The sequence below is a fragment of the Magnolia sinica genome, chromosome 10, assembly GCF_029962835.1.
Source record: "Magnolia sinica isolate HGM2019 chromosome 10, MsV1, whole genome shotgun sequence".
Taxonomy (NCBI): Eukaryota; Viridiplantae; Streptophyta; class Magnoliopsida; order Magnoliales; family Magnoliaceae; genus Magnolia; species Magnolia sinica.
This window is the reverse complement of record NC_080582.1, coordinates 81195834-81214480: the sequence shown is the minus strand read 5'-3', so window position 1 is coordinate 81214480 and position 18647 is coordinate 81195834. Positions and strand designations below refer to the sequence as shown.

Genomic DNA, 18647 nt, shown 5'->3' with positions numbered 1-18647 from the left:
TCACCAAAAGTAAGAAAAAGAGCAGTATCTATCAAAAAATAGGGTGTATATATAATTCAGCTAATAAAAAATTTTAAAAAATTCCATTTTCCATTTTTTCCCCAGGTATCCATGTTACAGATACAAGACAGCACTACCATTAAAAAAAAAAAAAAAAAAAAAAACTGAAATTGGTCAGCTCCCAATGGCTGCTATGAGCTCCCAATAGCTATAATTAAAAATTAAAAATTAAAAAAAAAAAACCATTTTTTCCATTCCCAAAAGGCCCAGAGATTAAAATTTAAAAACTTCCTAAATCAGCGGTTGGAAGCAACATCCAAGAGGGGCAAAAGATAAAGAAAGAAAGGAAAATTCAAGGGCAAAATGGGAAGAAAAAGTGGGGGATTTTCAGCCATGAGTAGATGAATGTGGGTTCTGAAGAACCTGGCCTCCGGCGTTGTTCTGCCATACAAACGGGTGGTCCAGAAGCTGTGCAGCGGTGGCCCGTTTCGACGGTTCTCGTTGCAGGCAACGGCTGATGAAGTCTCGGAACTCCCTTGATGCGGTCGGTGGAGCCTCCGGCGGCTGCGAGTAGCAGATCGCCACCACCAAGCTGGCCCAATCTCCTTGCTTGCCGACGGTGAACGGAAATCTCCCCAGATAGCATTCCAGCATCGATACACCCAAGCTCCATATATCTCCGGCGTAGCCGTCGTAGGCTCCGTGGTTGAGATCGGTGTTGATCCGCTCGGGGCTCATGTAGGCGATCGTCCCGACCGATGAATTACATGGATCCATGGTCTGGGCGAGGATCCGGCTCACGCCGAAATCGGCGATCTTGACCTGGTTACGATCGTTGATCAGAAGATTCGACGGCTTGATGTCGCGGTGGACGATCTTCCTGCGGTGGAGGTAGGCCAGACCCTGGAGGACCTGGTTGGCCACGTTGGATAGAAAGGGTTCGGGGATCGGGTTGTTAGGTGAATCCAAGGACCCGCGGTTCATGTACTCGAGAAGGATCTGGATCTCGCCGGCGTGGTCGAACATGCCATGGCATCGGACGACGCAGGGGTTGTCGGCGGTGCGGAGGATCTCGATCTCGCGGCAGATCTGGCGCCGGACGGCGTCCTCATGGTTACCGTAGATCACCTTAAGGGCGTAGATCTTTTTGGTGGGCCGATGGACCACCATATACACGGTGCCGCCGCTACCGCTCCCGATCCGACGGATGCGATCGAATTCGGATGGATTGGGGGTGAGCTGCGATGCATGAAGGCTAGAAGAGGAAGAGGAAGATGACGACGACGACGACGAGGATGAAGGGGGTGCTGACGTCGCAGGAGGAGGAAGAGGGAGGGGTACGGCCAGAGACGGATCTCGTTGTGGGAGAGGAAGGGTGAGATCGGGTCTGCGACGTGGGCGATTCATGGCGGTTTGATTCGGCTTCATGACTCTGTATGGAATCGATCATTCCAAGCTCTTCTGTAGGAAGAAGAAGGCATGGTGGTGTTATTAGCGAAGGAAGGGGTAGAAAGTTCTTGGAAGGAGGAGAGGGGTTTCTTGGTAATTTTCTTCTGGATTGAGGATGGGATTGGTAAAAGGAGAGAGGGCGAAGAGAGAGAGAGAGAGAGAGAGAGAGATGGAGAAGACGAGAGGATTTAGGGTTTTTAAATCGATGGGATAGGGAGGTTCTCTCATCAAAGAGAGGAATTTTCAACGGTGATGATTGTGGTGATAGTTGGCCACCTTTTCTTTTAAAAGATTGTGGTGTATGACCCGTATTACACTTTGGATATTCCGGATTTGATCTGGACCTTTTAAATCATGGGGCCCATTGTAGATGAAGAATTCGGATGGAGATCATACTGAAAGATCCTAACCGTTGATTTGTGTGGATGGAATGAACGGTTCAAGTGGAATGATCAGCTGTTTAAATTTGATAAACGGAAATGAATGGTCAAGATCGTTTAATCAGTATCATCCCATCTTCAAGTACGGATATGACACGTGTATGGTCGTGCGGCACTAGATTTAATGTCGTTGATGTTATTTATGGTACATTTCGTAGACAAGGGTTGGCTTTTACACACATGTGGAAATTAGACCGTTGATCTATTGATCTGTTGCATCTCACTATAGATGGGCCACTATAGAAGATATCGTGACAGCATTTCGACCGTTGGATACAAGAATAGACGGTTACGAAGAACAAGATAGGAACGATCCATGTTCAACACTAAAAAAACAACAAAAAAGGGAATTCCAGATCTTGACGGTCAGGATCTTCTGACATTAGGTGTGTCATGGGCAGGATCTATCACGAGAGCGAACAGAACGGATCACTGAAATGTGGGCCCTACTTATCAGAACTGAATGCTCGGTCGGCGACCGTACAATTCCTCTTTTGTATGTGTGACTATATCTGTATGTGTGCATTTCAACTGGATTTTCTCCCTACTTTCGGTTGTATTTTTCCTGATGTGTACTGATACAGCTAACCTCGTGGTGTCTTTCTTTTTTCATTTTCTGTTGCACACGTGATCAATCAGGACTGTTCATTAAATTCGTCAAATATAGACCGTTGATCTTCTTTGTTTGAATTGTACATCTCTCATCCACTTGTGGTCCACCTAAGGAGTGGACTGGATTGACCTGAGAAATGGGTCAGGTGGGTGACATTGTTCAGATCTATTGGCCTCAAAATCAAGCAATTTTAGACTTTAGAGGACCATACCGTGTAAAACAAATGGTTGCCCATCAGTTTTACGTTGTGGCCTAATTCATGAGTGAAACTGAGTAATTTTCGAGATAGGAGATCTAAGCATTACTTCCAACCAGATGGAAGGCTCAGATCTCACACCCGTATTATATATTGGCACGTGTACCTGCGTGTGGATGGAATGGGTTGTATACGCGTGTGACATTTAGCAGTCTCTTCCCACATTGCTAGAGTGGGAATTGCATTTCGATTCGACGTGCATCCAGACACACCGAATGAGATTACATGGAAGGAATGACTATGTCTGTGTGCATACACTGAGTTTCGGTGTAAATTTAATTCTTATGGGTAGCTAATACATTTATCCATTAATATTTGCCATAAACTAATGGGCGACTTCAATGGCTTTAAAATCCACGATATCAATGGATCCCATGAATGGAAATGGCATTACTATTTAAAACATGAGCTAAAAGATGAAATAGATTCAAAGCCTAAGACAATGACACTACAGAAAATAATGAGGATTAAACACTTCCCATTGAAAACTTCTCAATGGCTATGGCAATTTTGAATCTATCTTGTTTTTTAGCTCAGGGTCTAAGAGATTGTTTGGCACCTTGGATTTGAGGGGATTTGAAGGGATTTCAAATCCCCTAGTTGGGGGGAGCTTGGATTACATCTAAAAGCCTTTTAAGAGTTGCATGTCAGTGTGTGTATCACTGAACTATTATTCTATTGGGCACATGGCCTACTAATGATGTCGCAAAACAAATAAATTATCAATTGCATCACTATAATTACTTTAATATGATGATTAGCACTGTCCAAACATTGTTTATGTAAATCAACGGTTAAAAATTGTTGGTTAGTCACTTGAACATGATTTTGTGCTTGTAGTCCATCTAAGACTTGGAATTTTATCGTTTTTGGAAAAATCATATATTTTAACAAGCTTATAACAACCATTGTGTCAAACATTTTATACGTTCACTAATTAGAGAAATTAAAGTTGATTTGGTAATTAAATTCAAGCCCTTGTAAATATACCACGTATAGTTACTTTTAGATTAAAGTTGATTCCCAATCTAGAGTGTCAAACACAAAAGGAGGATTTCAAATCCAATGGGTTTTAAATCCACGCTCCCAAACGGGCCCTATGAGATTGTTTGGCACCATGGATTTGAGGGTTTTCAAATCCTCTGGTTGTTTGGCATCATAAAGTAACTGGGGTTTCAAATTCAGGAGATTTCAAATCCAAGGTAAAGGCTTGAATTACATCTAAAATCCTTCCAAGAGTTGCATGTGTATGATGTGTCACTAGACTATTTATTTATTGGGCACATGACCCACTAATGATATCCCAAAACAATTAGAATATCAATTGCATCACTATAATTACTTTAATATGATGATCAACTCCATCCAATCATTGTCCATGTAAAGCAATGGTTAAAAGTCGTTGGTTAGTCACTCGGACATAATCTTGTGTTTGTGGCCCATCCGAGACTTAGAATTTCTTCATTTTTTGTTAAAGTATATATTTCAGCGAGCTTATTATAAATATTGTAACAAACATTACATACTTTCACTAATTAGATATATTAAAGTTGATTTAGTAATTAAATTCAAACCCTTGTAAATATACCATGTATTGCTACTTTTGGATTAAAGTTGATTCCGAATCTAGGGAGTCAAACACAATAGGAGAATTTCAAATATAGGGGGTTCAATATTCGGGGAGGTTCCATCGAAAACTTTCCAATGGCTACAAAAGTTTTGAATATGCTTTATTTTTTAGCTCATGCTCTAAAATGATCTAACAAATTGAATAAGTTGTGTCGATAAAATACATATATCATAGAAGGGCTTAGAGTTTAAGGTAAGTCTATTTTTAAAATACAAATTTATTAACATTTTTACTCACGTGAATATTGAAGTCATTATTACTTACTCACCATCATTCACATCTAACCAATATAGGCCCAATTTAGTTCAAAGACTCGGCATAAACCCATAATCTAGGCTCATCATACAGGACAAGTTGAATTAGGGTTAATTATGTTTAACCAATTTGTCTCGTTTAGTTATCACGTGAGCCCTTGTTAAAAATGTACAATCTAAAAATATTTTTTAAATTATTTATATTCAACATACCACATGTCATATTTATTGAATTCAAAGCCGTATTTCAACAATCTTAGCACTCTATTATATAGCTCTAGTAAACAAAGGATGTATGGCCTGAAAAAATCTTATATTACTATTACTTCAAACCTCTTATCATTTAACTGTCTCTTATAAAGTTAGCCAAGGATGTCATAGCTTAAGGGACAGGCCAAGCTAGCCATTGTGCCCTTAACATGGATGGCTTTAAATCAATGAGGGGAGAGATTTGATTATACATTGAGTTTTAGTGTATAGTCTAACCCTAAAGAATCATTGTTCTTTTTATATTCTTCTTTTACTTCTCTCATTTGGTGCTGTACCCTTGTTTATATTCCCTGTAAAGGAGAGAATCATTGAAAAAGCTAAGAAGAGAAGGGCTTGGAATGAGAGAAAGGATGGATTGGATGACTATGCCCCCTCCACACATCACATTCCAAGTGCTTGCCACCCTTTTCCTCCTTTTCTTTATTAGAAAATCATTGGATACTCTGCCATAATCCAACGGCCTATATGCATGCACTTGGATACTTTACACGTGGCATTCGTTACCTCAATCTAAACCGTCTAGATCGTGGGTGCCTTTGTAGATGGATCACAACCCAAAAATTGCTCCGAAAGAATGATCCGATCCGGTAGATTAGTGGACAACAAATGGACGGATGATATTCAATCAAAAATGTCTATTCTTAAGAGGTCAAGTTGGCCCAATCAACTTGATTTGGGGAATGCCCCACAAAGGGTGGATTATGTGGACCATTTCTAGATTCAGGCATGCCACGTGTACGATGACGAATGCATGCATATGTCATATTTCTTTCCTTTTCTACCGCTTGCAAGCTTCTTATTCTAGAGAAGGGCTAACCCAAATCACACTCCTTTTTCTAACAGGTTCGTTGTCGATAGGCGATTCAAATAAATGCAAGCAACTCCAGCCAAACAGAAATAAAAATTGGTACATGGCAGAGTATGACAATCCATACAGAGGCACACAGAAATTATAAACATGTGGCACATTTTTGACTTAATCAGAACCGTTAAAATCATGGGCCAATGCAGGTAGAAAACGATATAGTGATATTTAATTAATTTGAATTTTTATATTGAATTTAAACAGCTGATCTTTTTTCTTCCCTCCAATCGAACCGTGAAGATGATCGAGGTGCTACTTTCATCCATTCGTGATGGTTTTTTTGATATGTAAATCATACAAAAAATAGCCCACCTTGGACGGTTTGGATCTATCTAATTATATCTCACGTGTGGTTGTGGCATGCACACCAAATAACTCAAAGCGATGATAGGAAACGACCCTTGCTGTATGAACTCTTGGATGCAAAAACACCCCATGCAAAAACACGTGCGTTGGGGTAATAGATTCAATGTAAGAGAAAAACTCATACTCTGGCCGAGTGTGATGGATGATACACAGGCACTTAGATATTACTTAGAAGGAGTCAATTTAAACTGTCCAAATTTGGATGTAAATTACACTTATCTGATCATCTGACTTGTGGATGGGTGGACATTTATTGGACGGCTAAAAATGAAAAAGATTCAATGGTCCTATTTCAACAAGCAAGTGTCCACTAATCAGAGGTTAGCATTACTCAACAAATCTTATTTTTGGAATTGTGACTTAGAGACAGTGGGTCCCACAGTTTAGTCGGTGTAGCTTTAGTTAAAGTGTGCCACGTGTACAATTTCTGGGTGCGTACGTATGAAGTGTCATACGATGCCTGAGTATCACATGACTCCTCCGTTCGATACAGCTTCCTATGCGTAGCACCCACGCCATTTTTTTGGTAGAAACCGAAGACAGTAGGGATGCATGGAGGAGTAATTTGATACTCCGGTAGAGTATGATACTTCATACACATGCATTCTGAAAGATGCATTTATCAAATGTTTAAATCAAATTAAATTGTCCTAGTCATGGGTGAGACTTTAGATAGCTCGTGGCCGAAAATTCAGATTCATTAAGCAATCCTTTTCACCGATTAATGGACATTTGTTTGTTGAAATTCGACCACTAATTGTTTTTCATTTAACCGTCCATTTAACGGAAGAACGTTATTGAGTGTAGTTTCGTGCTTATGACTTTCTACAGTGGACCACATGATCTGCACCGTTTATTTTGAGTTATATATATATATATATATATATATATATATATATATATATATCCACACTGTACAGTGTTTTAGTGCACGCGTGTGAATCATCACACTCCACCAGAGTAAGTAAGCTTTTTTACCTCTAGAGATGATGAGCACGATTTGCCTGTGCACCCGCCAACATGAAGTTTCTATAAGCGGAAGCTATGTGGAGCCCAATGATATTCCCATGATAAATCCACTCCGTCCATCATTTTTTTAAGCTCATAATAGTATAGGATGTCGAAATTTATACAGATCTAAAATTCAAGTGGACCACACCAAGTGAAACAGTTGGGATTGAACACCCACCATTGGAAACTTTGTGGGGGCCACAGAAGTTTTGGATCAGTACGATACTTATAACTACAGTTCATCCCAGTGTTATAACCATATTAAAAGTTTGGATGGCCTATAAATATCATGGTGTGGTCAGTTAACATTTTAACGGTACGCATTTCCATTCTCACCTTTTCCTGTCCTGTGGCCCACCTGATTACATCATCTGCCTCATGTTTGGAATCCCATCCTATTGTAATCTTACTAAACTGATGGACGGATTATATTTCTAGAGGGTATCTGGGTGGGCTCCACATAGCTCTGCGTATAGGAACGTGGTATTCGCGAGGATCACAGGCAACTCACGTCGATAGATGATAGCCCCCCTCCCATCAATGACAAGGAGCTGATTGAAATTGGATCGCCTTCCCTTGCCAAAAGAGGAACTATACGATGCTTGATCTCCGTTCACACGTATTACACGCGTGCATGTTGCATACGTGTTACTTAAATCAAAGCGTCGAAATCAGGATCCCTATTTTTAGGTATCTGTTAATGTGATTATTAAACTTAAGCAAACAGATACCGTAAGTTAGATGTTTAGGACCGTCAGATCACTGCAGAATCCTGATTTATAGAAGGAAGAGGATAGATTCCATGAGTGGACGGTGTGGATTAATTTTATGTAGAAGTCAAATGTATAGTGAGCGTGTGATGTGTATCATATTCCATAATCCGCTAGTGTATAATAAACAACTCACCAATGCTTTTGAGTCTTTGAGAGAGATTCATGGCCGCAGATTGCGTCCGGCCCCGCCTGGACGGACTCGGTCCAGGCAGGGGATCTGTAGGGACTTCCGTGATGTATGTGTTTTATCCATGCCGTCCATAAATTTTTAAATATTATTTTATGATATTAGTTAAAAATCATACAAATAAAAATATAATATGTACCACAAAATGGAGATTAAATGGCAACCATTAAAACTTCTTGGGAGACTCAGAAGTATCGATCAAGCTAATATTTTTGTTTTCCCTTCATCCAGGTTTATTTGACCTTATGAACAGGTTGGATTCCAAATAAAAATCACAGTGGGCCCTAGGAAGGTTTCAACTGTAGGTGTCATTATAACCACTGCTTCGGGTGGTGTGGTCCACTTGATAATCACATATTCATAATTTTTATTATTACATACTAAAATGATATTTCAAAATAGATGAACGGTGTGGATAAAACATATATATAACGGTAGCCCCTACAGAGCCCCGGACTGGACAGGGCGGTATTAGCGGCAGTATAATAACTAATGATACAGGCCTCCTTTTTTTTCGGCCAACGTGTCACGTGTGTAGAATATCATGTCTTGACAGAAGGTGGGCCATACCATGATGGTCGGCTGATATGAAAATCAGGCCGACACACGCAAACAGAGGGATACATTGTCAATATCAATGGACGGCTGATGTATGATAGTGTACTTTGATGGGCCGTACAGTGAGTGAATCGGCCTGATTTTCATCCCACGTGAATATCATGGTATGTCCCACCATTTATACGGTTAAGATAATCTATGAGAGGTGGGAAGATATGACAGTCTCATAACTAACGATACAACCGTTGTATCTGGTGTCTCCAAGTAGAATTGGGAAGAGGAAGTTTTAGGCCTACATGCAGCTGTAAGTGGTAACCTAACATTTGTTTACGAAATCTGATCCGTGTATCAGGTGGGACAAACCGTGTATATCAATTGTTAAAAATCACAAGCCGTTCAGATTTAAGTAGGGTTTACAAGAACCGTTGAAAATATTTCAAGTCTTTTACGGCGCCAGTAGTTCTTGTACAAGTATGACCTACACGATACACGGTTCGGATCATCTGTACCGTGTCTCACATGATAAACGGTTTGGATGTTCTAATTGTTTACATGGCTGTATAGGTATTTTTGTTACCCAAACAAAACTAAGAATGCATGATCATGACTGGTCAAAATCGAAAGTAGTATACGGGCCAGATTGAACCAAAGATGCTCAGTGTGATTTTGAGTGCACTAGCAATCCACAGGTAGAGCTGTAGACGAGTCTGTGTTAGCTCGTTCAGCTTGCTCGACTTGAGGTCCATAGATCAACTGGAAGACTGAGTGGAGATACCTCGTTTGAACACTTGAGGTCTTGGTACCGATCCCTAGCGGGGGTGGCTAACATGGAGTGTGTACTAACAAGCTAACCCAAAAACACAAAAAGCTTGCTTGACTTGAACCGAAATTGGGTTCAGACTAATTTGAGTTGATTTTTGGAGCCCCCAAAAATTGGGCTGAGTTCTAATTGTTGAAGTAACTCCGATTGAACCTCAACTTGAATCACCTCGGATCAAATCGGCTTAGTGACAAGTTATTTGAATATTGATGATGCTTGTTGATTGTTTGATGAAATGAATCAATGAAGTGTTGTTTCGGATGTATATATTCTACATAGAATTAGCTAGCAGTGTCTTGATAGAACACGAAGAATTAGCTAGTAGTACACACACTCGATGTTAGTCATCCCTGCTGGGGATTGATACCAAGACCTCAAGTATTGAACTAAGGTATCTCCACTCAGATCCCCCCCCCCCGGCCCCCCCCCGCCCAAAAAATAAAAAACATAATAATAATAACAAAAGAAAAAATAAAATAAAATAAAATACCTAGTAGTGATGAAGGAATATATATGAAACAAATAACTATAATAATAATTACAAATATAAAAAATATTACACAATACAACTACCCTCATATCTTAATTTTGATATTGTTTGTCAAGCGTTTGATAAAATATTATAAACTATTGTTAATACTTTTCATTCTGTGAGAAATTTAAAATGTTCTTTATGTATTTGAGAAAATGTCACACAAACTCCAACTCAGCTTGAATGGACCAGCTATTGACCAAACTGAGTCGATCTAGTCATTTAGGCTTCAAGCTAGGGTTAGCTATTGGTCAAGCTGAGCCAAGCTTTGCCAAGCTCGACTCAAGTTCCACTCGTGTAAAGCTCTACAATGCGCCCCACTTTGTGTACGGCTTAGATTTGATGAACATGCCACGTGTACGTATGGAGCCTCAAGCTCGTATGTACACAAGAGAGGCCCAAAAGTGGTAGACTCTTAGGATTTTCAACACCTGGTCAAGGGTAAAGTGAAGGTAGACCCAACGGAGCACCCACCTTTTTTTACTCGACTTGAACAAAGCCTACTAAACTAAACCAGACCTCTATCCATACGGACGAACCCATAGCGATAAAAATACATTCACTTTTTTCAGCTACTTTACCCTAAAGACCAAGGGTATTTTTGTTCATAACCCTATTTCCGTACCCTAAAAATCTCCTCCAGTAGCATTAGTTTTCCGGCGTTGAAAAAAAATAAGGCATAGTACGAAAGAGTATACAATGCTAATTTTTACCCTGGCCAAGGGTTCGTGCACCCATAGGTGGTGAAATCCCACTAGGCGTGAGTGTACAGTGCTCTGTGTGGGTGTACGTGTGTTAAAAAAATAAAAAATAATAATAATAAAAAGGAGGGAGGCCCATAATCATATGCCAGTTATCATCCGAACCCATTTAATCAAACGGCTGTATCATGAGATAAAGGCAGGTTTTGGAGCCATCTCAACCAACAGATGCCCCTCGAAGTCTTATCTGATGGCCTGCCGTGATTGATGGTGGATCCACATGACTTCGATCATCATTCCTTCAACTACTGCAACCATCCTTATTACCAAGAGAATCTTTTTATACTCTGGCAGAGTGTGGCATGTGAAACAAGGGCACTTAAAAATTACTTAGAAATTGCATTCGTGGCATAAAAGTGACGTGAAACTGTCCAAATTACGGGATCCACATGATGTTTCATGAACCAAAAAATAGCATTTTTTTTAATTTTTTTTTAAATCATCTGACTAACGGATTGGTGACATTTATTGGACGGTTAAAAATGAAAGCGCATCCAATGGCCCTAATTCAACAAACAAGTGTCCAATAAATCACCGGTTAGAATTTGCTCAACCAATCTGATTTGGGCCGATGACTTGGAGACAATGCGTTCCCCAAGTGTGCAATTTCTGAGAGCCTGAGTATGAAGCGTCATACGCTACCGCCTACCGGTGTAAGGTCAAACATCATAGGATATTCGCGCACCATGGTTGGGTGATCCAAACCATTGCTCTTCTCGACTTGTAAAAGACAAGATATGCCAGAAAACTCCAAGTTGGAAGATCCTAACCCTTTAAATGCTGTACCATCTTCCAATGGACGCTTTTATATGTCTCCTTAAGTAGTTATCAGTCATTTCTATGCCACTCATTTAAGGTTCAGCATCTAATGATCTGTACGATACTAATAGAAGATTTTTGATCCATTCATCTGGATTATTTTCTCTTTTTCACTAATCCACTATGGGTCTCATCAGATGAACGGTTCGGATCATAAAATTAAAATTCCATATATGCGGTAACATGTGTACAATCAACTGCACGTTTGCTGCCGAGTAGGACCTGTAATTCAAAGAGAAAACTTTAATACTCCGGCAGCGCGTAATAGTTCACACACATGCACTCACAAATTATAAAAGTGAGACGTCCTTGATTTAAAATAAACCGTCCAAATCATGGACCCCAAAACTTAAATGGGTAATAGAACAAAAAAATACACTTAAATATCCATACAACTTGAAGAATACTAGACATCTAATGGACGGTTAATAAAGATAGTTCAATGCTCCATCAAAAGAGCAACGGTCCACTAATAAAATATCACGATCGTTCTATGAATCTGATTTCGTATTTGACAGTATAAAGTGGGTCCCACACTTGAGTTACACGTATGTCAGGTGTACAATTACTGAGTGCACGCGTATGAACCATTGTCCTCTGCCAGAATATTAAATTACTCTGCAGATTATACTCAAATAAAAGGCATCACGTGGGAAGATAGCACAACGCCCTGCATGTCACGTGTTCAGATCTCCGTTGTCCGGATCTACTGTCATGACACGTGGCATTTCATGATACGAGCCGTTAGTGCTACGTGTCATGTTGTGGCAGCGGAGAGACCAAAATCGGGTCTGTTGGTCCGTTGGTGGTCCAATAGCTACCAAACGCTTAGGAAAATTAGAAGGTGGCCGATTTGCCACATGAACATCCAACCATTCAAATCGCCATAGGCGTGCTGAAGTGGATGAAGATTGAATCTTGAGAGATGTTACCGTGTGCGTCTGATACTATTTGTAACCGGCACTAATCCAACAGACGCTTGACATGGTGAAGGGTCCAGATTGTATGATTAGTGGACCAGATCTTGGATGATCCATACTCCAAAACTCAGCCTACTAGAAGCTAGTAAAAAAGTTCAGAGCAATGGTCCAAAAAAGGTCCATAGATCAAAGGGTTAAAAACATCTAATGACTGAAATTCTTTACCATCGGTCAGTAGTTGGTCGGTTCAGATTGATAGATAAGTTTGCCTAAATTTGAGTTGTATGGGATGAGATCATCAGCTAAATTGTTGTCAACGCACACAGTATCCACACGAAAAAATAAAAAAGAAAAATCTCGATACTATGGCGGACGATGATAGTTCATGTACGTGCACTCAGAATTGTCCATTTGGCCTAAAGTAAACTCAAATCAAACCGTACAAGTGGTGGGCCTTACTTAGGATGGATTGTGGAAAAATAAGATCAAGTTATTTCTATGTATAATATTTACGTACAACTAATGAATGTTTAATGGAAACTAAGTTCATCAAACAAATATCCATTAATAAGAGGTTAGAGACGTTCTATCAATCTTATTTTAGATTTATGACCTCTCTTGAGTGGGTCACAAGATCTTGACGGTTTAGATCGAGATCCATATATGCCAACCGTACATATATTTGAGTGCATGTGTATGGATTATCAAACTCCGAGAGTTTACTCGATATCAACTCACTTTCCTTAGACAGTCTTCTAGTTGCATCGGGACACCTGGACAACACAATCAATGGATCTGAACGGTTCATTAGGTGAAGCATACGTTTCATTAGGTACCATTTAAAAACCACCCCATCAAATGGACAATTCTAACCGTTCAATTGATAGTCTTTAAATGGGACGGTCAAGATAATTTAAGGAAAATAGGCCCAATCAACGACTTATTCGCAACCAATAAAAATTACATGTGGTTATGACTAATCACTTCAATCAGAAAACCCTAAACACCCCGTTGATGGCTTGATTATTAAAAACCAATGTCCATCTTATAGTTCATGAAATGTATTGTGAACCTAGTAGACAATCTTGATCAATCAATCTGACCGTTCAAGTGACTCGGTAGAACTAGGAGCACGATAATTTACAGTGCTCCATGAGCAATGTATCATTTTTCAAGGATTAATGGGGTTTTCGGTCCACATGGCTTCTTTAAGGTGACGTGGTTGTGGCACGAGCCCACATGAGAACAAGGAATTCTAACCTTAGAATTTATTTTTTCATTTTTGGATAACAAAAATGTCCCTCTGACAATTATTCCTTATACCGCGGGCTCTCACCTCGCAAAGTGAAAGGTTCATTTGAAATAGGACATGGTTCCTACCTAAAACTTAAATTCAGGCATTTCCTTGGTTGATTTGAAAAATTCATTTTATCAGACAATCATGAAGCGATAAAATAGTTTTTTTTCAGTTTTCTATTTGAAGTTTTCGTGGCCTATAACTACACTAACGTTGTATGTTAATTATGAATTGTTTCCGTTGGTGTGATTAATATGCGATGAGTTTTGCCGTCAAACTCAGACTGATGATATGAAATTAAAATCTTTTACATGTGAACGGATTGGATTTGCTTCACGATAACCTTACAAGCCCCACATAAGATGTGTATTGGTTCAAAACATGGGACCTTTGTTGTACAAGGGCAATTTGGCTATTTCCTTCTTTCTTTGTTTTTTTCATGGGAGAGGAAGAGGATGTGAAATGGAGGATCCTTTTTCATTTCTTAGTTTCTTTTATAGTTTTTTTTTTTTTGAGTTTTTTTTATATATATTAAGTATGAATGGTGGGAGTTTGTGAAAGGGAGAAAGGTATGGAAGAATACTTTAATAGATGAATTTTGTAATGGAAGAATGTTGTAATTAATGAATATTTGAAATAGATGAATGTTATAATGAATAACTTTTGTAACTGATGAATTTTTGTAATAGAAGAATTATGAGAATGAAGTACGTTGTAATGGATGAATGTTTTATGGTGTATCATTAATATTTACTGTATATCACCTATATTCATTATGGATTGTTGATATTTTCATGATGGATCGCCAATATTCAGTGTAAATTATCGATATTCACTGTGAACCGTTAATATTAAAAGCAGATCTTTGATATTCACTGTGGGAATATGTAAAGCCCTGAAAATTGGGGATCGTGCATATACTCGATTCCCGAGTTCCCGGGGTCACTTATAGCCAATTTTCATTAATATGCGATCCAGTCTAAATGCGCAGCCTGGAATCTCCTGGAACATGAAGTACATCCACTCAAGTCCACTGAAATGAAAGAGACTGAATACAAATATAAATATATATATATATATACATGTCCAAAGGAATACATGGGTCGCATAAGATGCTACCTAACAAAATCACAAAAGAATAATATGACCAAAAAGAGTAAAGTTGAGCCCCTGCTCAGCGATCCAATCCCGCCTCTCAAGCTGGCGGAGAACCGTCCATCAACTGGAAGCAGGACAGCTCGTCCTCCTTGTCCAGGCTCGTCTCGCCAGGCTCCTCCAGTCCCGAGTCACCTGCATCTATGAATGGGTCTGGTTGGTGTTTTAAAACACCGTCCCAGAGTGGGAGTGAGTGATCAACTCAGTGGGTGCTATTAGTCTTCAGTTATCACAGGCATCAATTATAATATGATCTTAATGAAAAGCAGACAATCACATACGTCTAAGTAATCTTATTAATGCACATGAATGCAGCATGACATGATGCATGCCCTCACCACAACGCTCCCTCGTGCGACACCATCTAACGATCGCCAATGCCAACACTCCCTCAGTGCGACCTCGACTGCCGAGTCGCCACCCTAACTAGTGCGATGCAATGATCATGTTGGCCGTGTGATTAGCTAGGTCCATTCATCCAGCAGATTTGGGAATCTAGTACACCCCACGTATCAATGCCCTAAACGGGTTGCGAGGCCAAGACCCCCCAATGCGTGAGGCCGAGACTCCGCGGTCCGTGATCCTGTCGAGTTCCTCATTCCCGACTTTAAGCACATGAGGAGTGTCATGAGAAAGGGATCGCTCGCGGTCACTATGGGGAGGCGCGGTACCCCAGCATAGGCCGACAGCTCGGACACAGTGTCTCATTCCACCATGCCCGGCTCACGAGGCTGTGGACCAAATTTCAAGTGGGTTATTGATGAGCTATAATGGTTGTAGGGTGTTCCAGGTTCCATACATATGTGAGCAAATAGGGTTAATAATCAAGGTTGGTCAGACAGTAGGCTAGACCACCGGAGTCGGGCGGGCATGAGGCGTGTGACATCGGGCCAAGGGACCCATGTAGTCGAACTACAGCCACCCGCATACACCCGCCCCAACGCATGGGTTTAGCCATAACATAGTCCAACCGATGGGACTACTGTCACTTCTCAAATTCCTGACCAACCCAAGGATAAGAATAGGGACTCATAGCATGCTAATTACCAAAGTAACATCAAGCATATTCAACACCATGTTCTCATGTTGCTCAACATACAATTCAAATTTCTCTAACAAGCAAACTATTAACATAATGAATAAAGTGTATGTGTGTGGTGTGGTTTGGTGAGGAAGTTAACACTTCCTCCAACTTAAGAAATCACATGCACAAGGGTAATGAATCATACATCCTATGAAGCAACAACACATAGAAAAATCAAACATGGCATGAACATATAATAATCCATACACAAAATCATGTGAGAGACAAGAACAATCATCATAGGAGTCAAACCTACAATTCCATACTATTGCAACAAACATACAATTCCTAGGGTTCCTCTAGTTCTCCTAATATGGCATCCAAGCAATCAAAATCATTAATCTCATACTAGAATTGGTGCTAGGCCACCTAAGATCAATAATCCGCACCTTCGAATTCGTTGGAGGCTTGGGAACGACCTAGGAGCGGGGATTTTTGGGGTTGAACGGCCGGAATCCCTAAAGCAAGCATTTGTATGTTAGAATCCATGCTAATCTCTCCTCAATACATGGATTTCAAGAAAAAGGGGTGAGGGATTTTACCTAAACGATCAACGGAGTGAATGTGTGGTTGTAGTGGAGGGATTTCCTTGGAGAAAGGGTAGAGAGTTGCAAGGTTGAGCTTCTTTGGGCCCCACCATCAACAACACCCTCCTTCATTCTCTTCTTCCTCTCTCTCTTTCTCCTCCTTTCTCCTCTCTCTCTTCTCCTTTTTCTCTCTTCTCTCTTTCCTTCTCTAGGGCAAAATCGTATGGGGAGAGAGAGCCCAAATGAGGCCCTTTTATAATGTCAGATTTGGTAGAAATGGCCCCAAGTGTTGGATTTTTACTATACTAGACCTATGGAAGGGTCTTTTCAAGATCTAGGGCCCACTATAGGGTATACATATTGATATACACCGTAGGATAGTTAGCCCTAATGATGATCTATGTATGAACATGATCGGCCCGCCACTTGGATACGCCGATCGACAGATATGATTAGAAATCTGTTCTACGGTCACCGATGGTCGATCGGGGCCACAACTATACGGATATGAGCAGGAAAATATCCTTACTCCACGTATGAAGTTTGATCGCAAACCGACGGTCCGAAATCCTCAACTTTGCATAAGAGTGGATGACTCAATTCACTTAAGTTCCAATTCCTTTCTTTAGGGTATTTGCGCTTCTCATGCACTCGTCCTTCGGCTCAAGTTGAGCAGTTCTGGACACTACCCAGGTCTGACTCCCACGATGAACGTCAAGCCCAATGAGACAGATGTTATTCTATAGTTTTGAAACTAGTGGTCCACCAATGAGCGGTCTAGAGCTTGTTTAGATAACCGGGGCAATTCTGGTGGCCCTCTGACCATGAAACTTATAGGATTGGTGCTCCATGGCCCGATGAAGGGCCATGCAAAATTTGAGAATGATCAGATATGGGGTTTGGTCGCACGGGTCTGATTCGCGATCAACAGTCACCGTGCCACGATCGGGTCCCAGAGTTTGTGGATGGGTGTAGAAAAATTCATTAGACCTCCTCTGAAAATGTAGAAGAGATCCGACGGCTGGATAGCCTTGTATCTCAGCTTCATTTGCGAGCGCCAGATTCCGGTCCTAACATGAGTGAGGTGCATTTAGTCAGTGCCAGATCCCACTTCTGGGTGTCCACTGGGTCCGTGGTCCGCGATGGTCCACAAGCCCAGTGAGCTCTATGGTTCCCTAAATTTTTAGATTTTTCTGACCTTCCCGCGTCGCGGTACAGCCCGCACGGGCTGTCGCTAGGTGTAAACAGCCATCTGGCTTGAAGGCCCACACCAAGTTCTATCAGGACCCATCTAGCCTAATCAATTGGGCAAATCTTGGTTTAATTTATTTATGATACCTCACTACGAGTAGTTTAAATGAACGGTCATATGGCAAATCCTACGTGAACACCCCAGGACACTGTTCTGGTTGAGCGGGACATTACACTACACCTGATGTTTAAGTAATCGGGCAGATTCATTGGCTTCCTATTGCTGATTAATCGGACTGGTGCAGTTCTTTACTGGCACCACCCCTGTATATATTAACATTAAGTGTTAATGGTTAATAAGTAATATTATAAGTTAATTAAATTAAAAAAAAATTAAAGGAATTTTGGAAATCCAAAACAGTGAAAATCCAGGATGTTACAGAATATCAATGGTCTACTCTTAATATTTGTGGTTCACAATGAATATCAGTGATTCACAGAGAATGTTGACGATATACATTGAATATCAGCAATCTACAGTAAGAATATCAGCAATCCATAGTAAAAACACCAAGGAATGAAGAAAGAAATGGTCAAATAGCCCTTGTTTGAAAGTGCCCAACATTTCGAACTTATTCACATCTAATGTGAAGCCCACTAGATTGTCCCAAGGTAAATCTAACTCATTCACAAGGAGTTTCAATTTCATGTCATTGGCTCAAGATTGAGGTCAAATCTCATTATATATGGACCACACTGAAGAAAAGAGTTCAATATTAATGCACAAAGTTAATGTAATTGATAGTCACGCACATCTTTAAAAAAAAAACAATGAAAAGATCTTTTCATGGGTTCACGGTAGTTTGATC

The 18647-nt window shown here is 40.3% G+C and overlaps 1 protein-coding gene across 1 annotated transcript; it reads right to left on the bottom strand.

Moving 5' to 3' along the window:
• Positions 1 to 228: 228 nt before the first annotated feature.
• On the bottom strand, positions 229 to 1619 carry LOC131217140 (mitogen-activated protein kinase kinase 5-like). The gene has a single exon (XM_058211918.1). It carries the CDS (start codon positions 1426 to 1428, stop codon positions 388 to 390), a length of 1041 nt encoding a protein of 346 aa, XP_058067901.1. The 5' UTR covers positions 1429 to 1619; the 3' UTR covers positions 229 to 387.
• Between the last annotated feature and the right edge of the window lie 17028 nt (positions 1620 to 18647).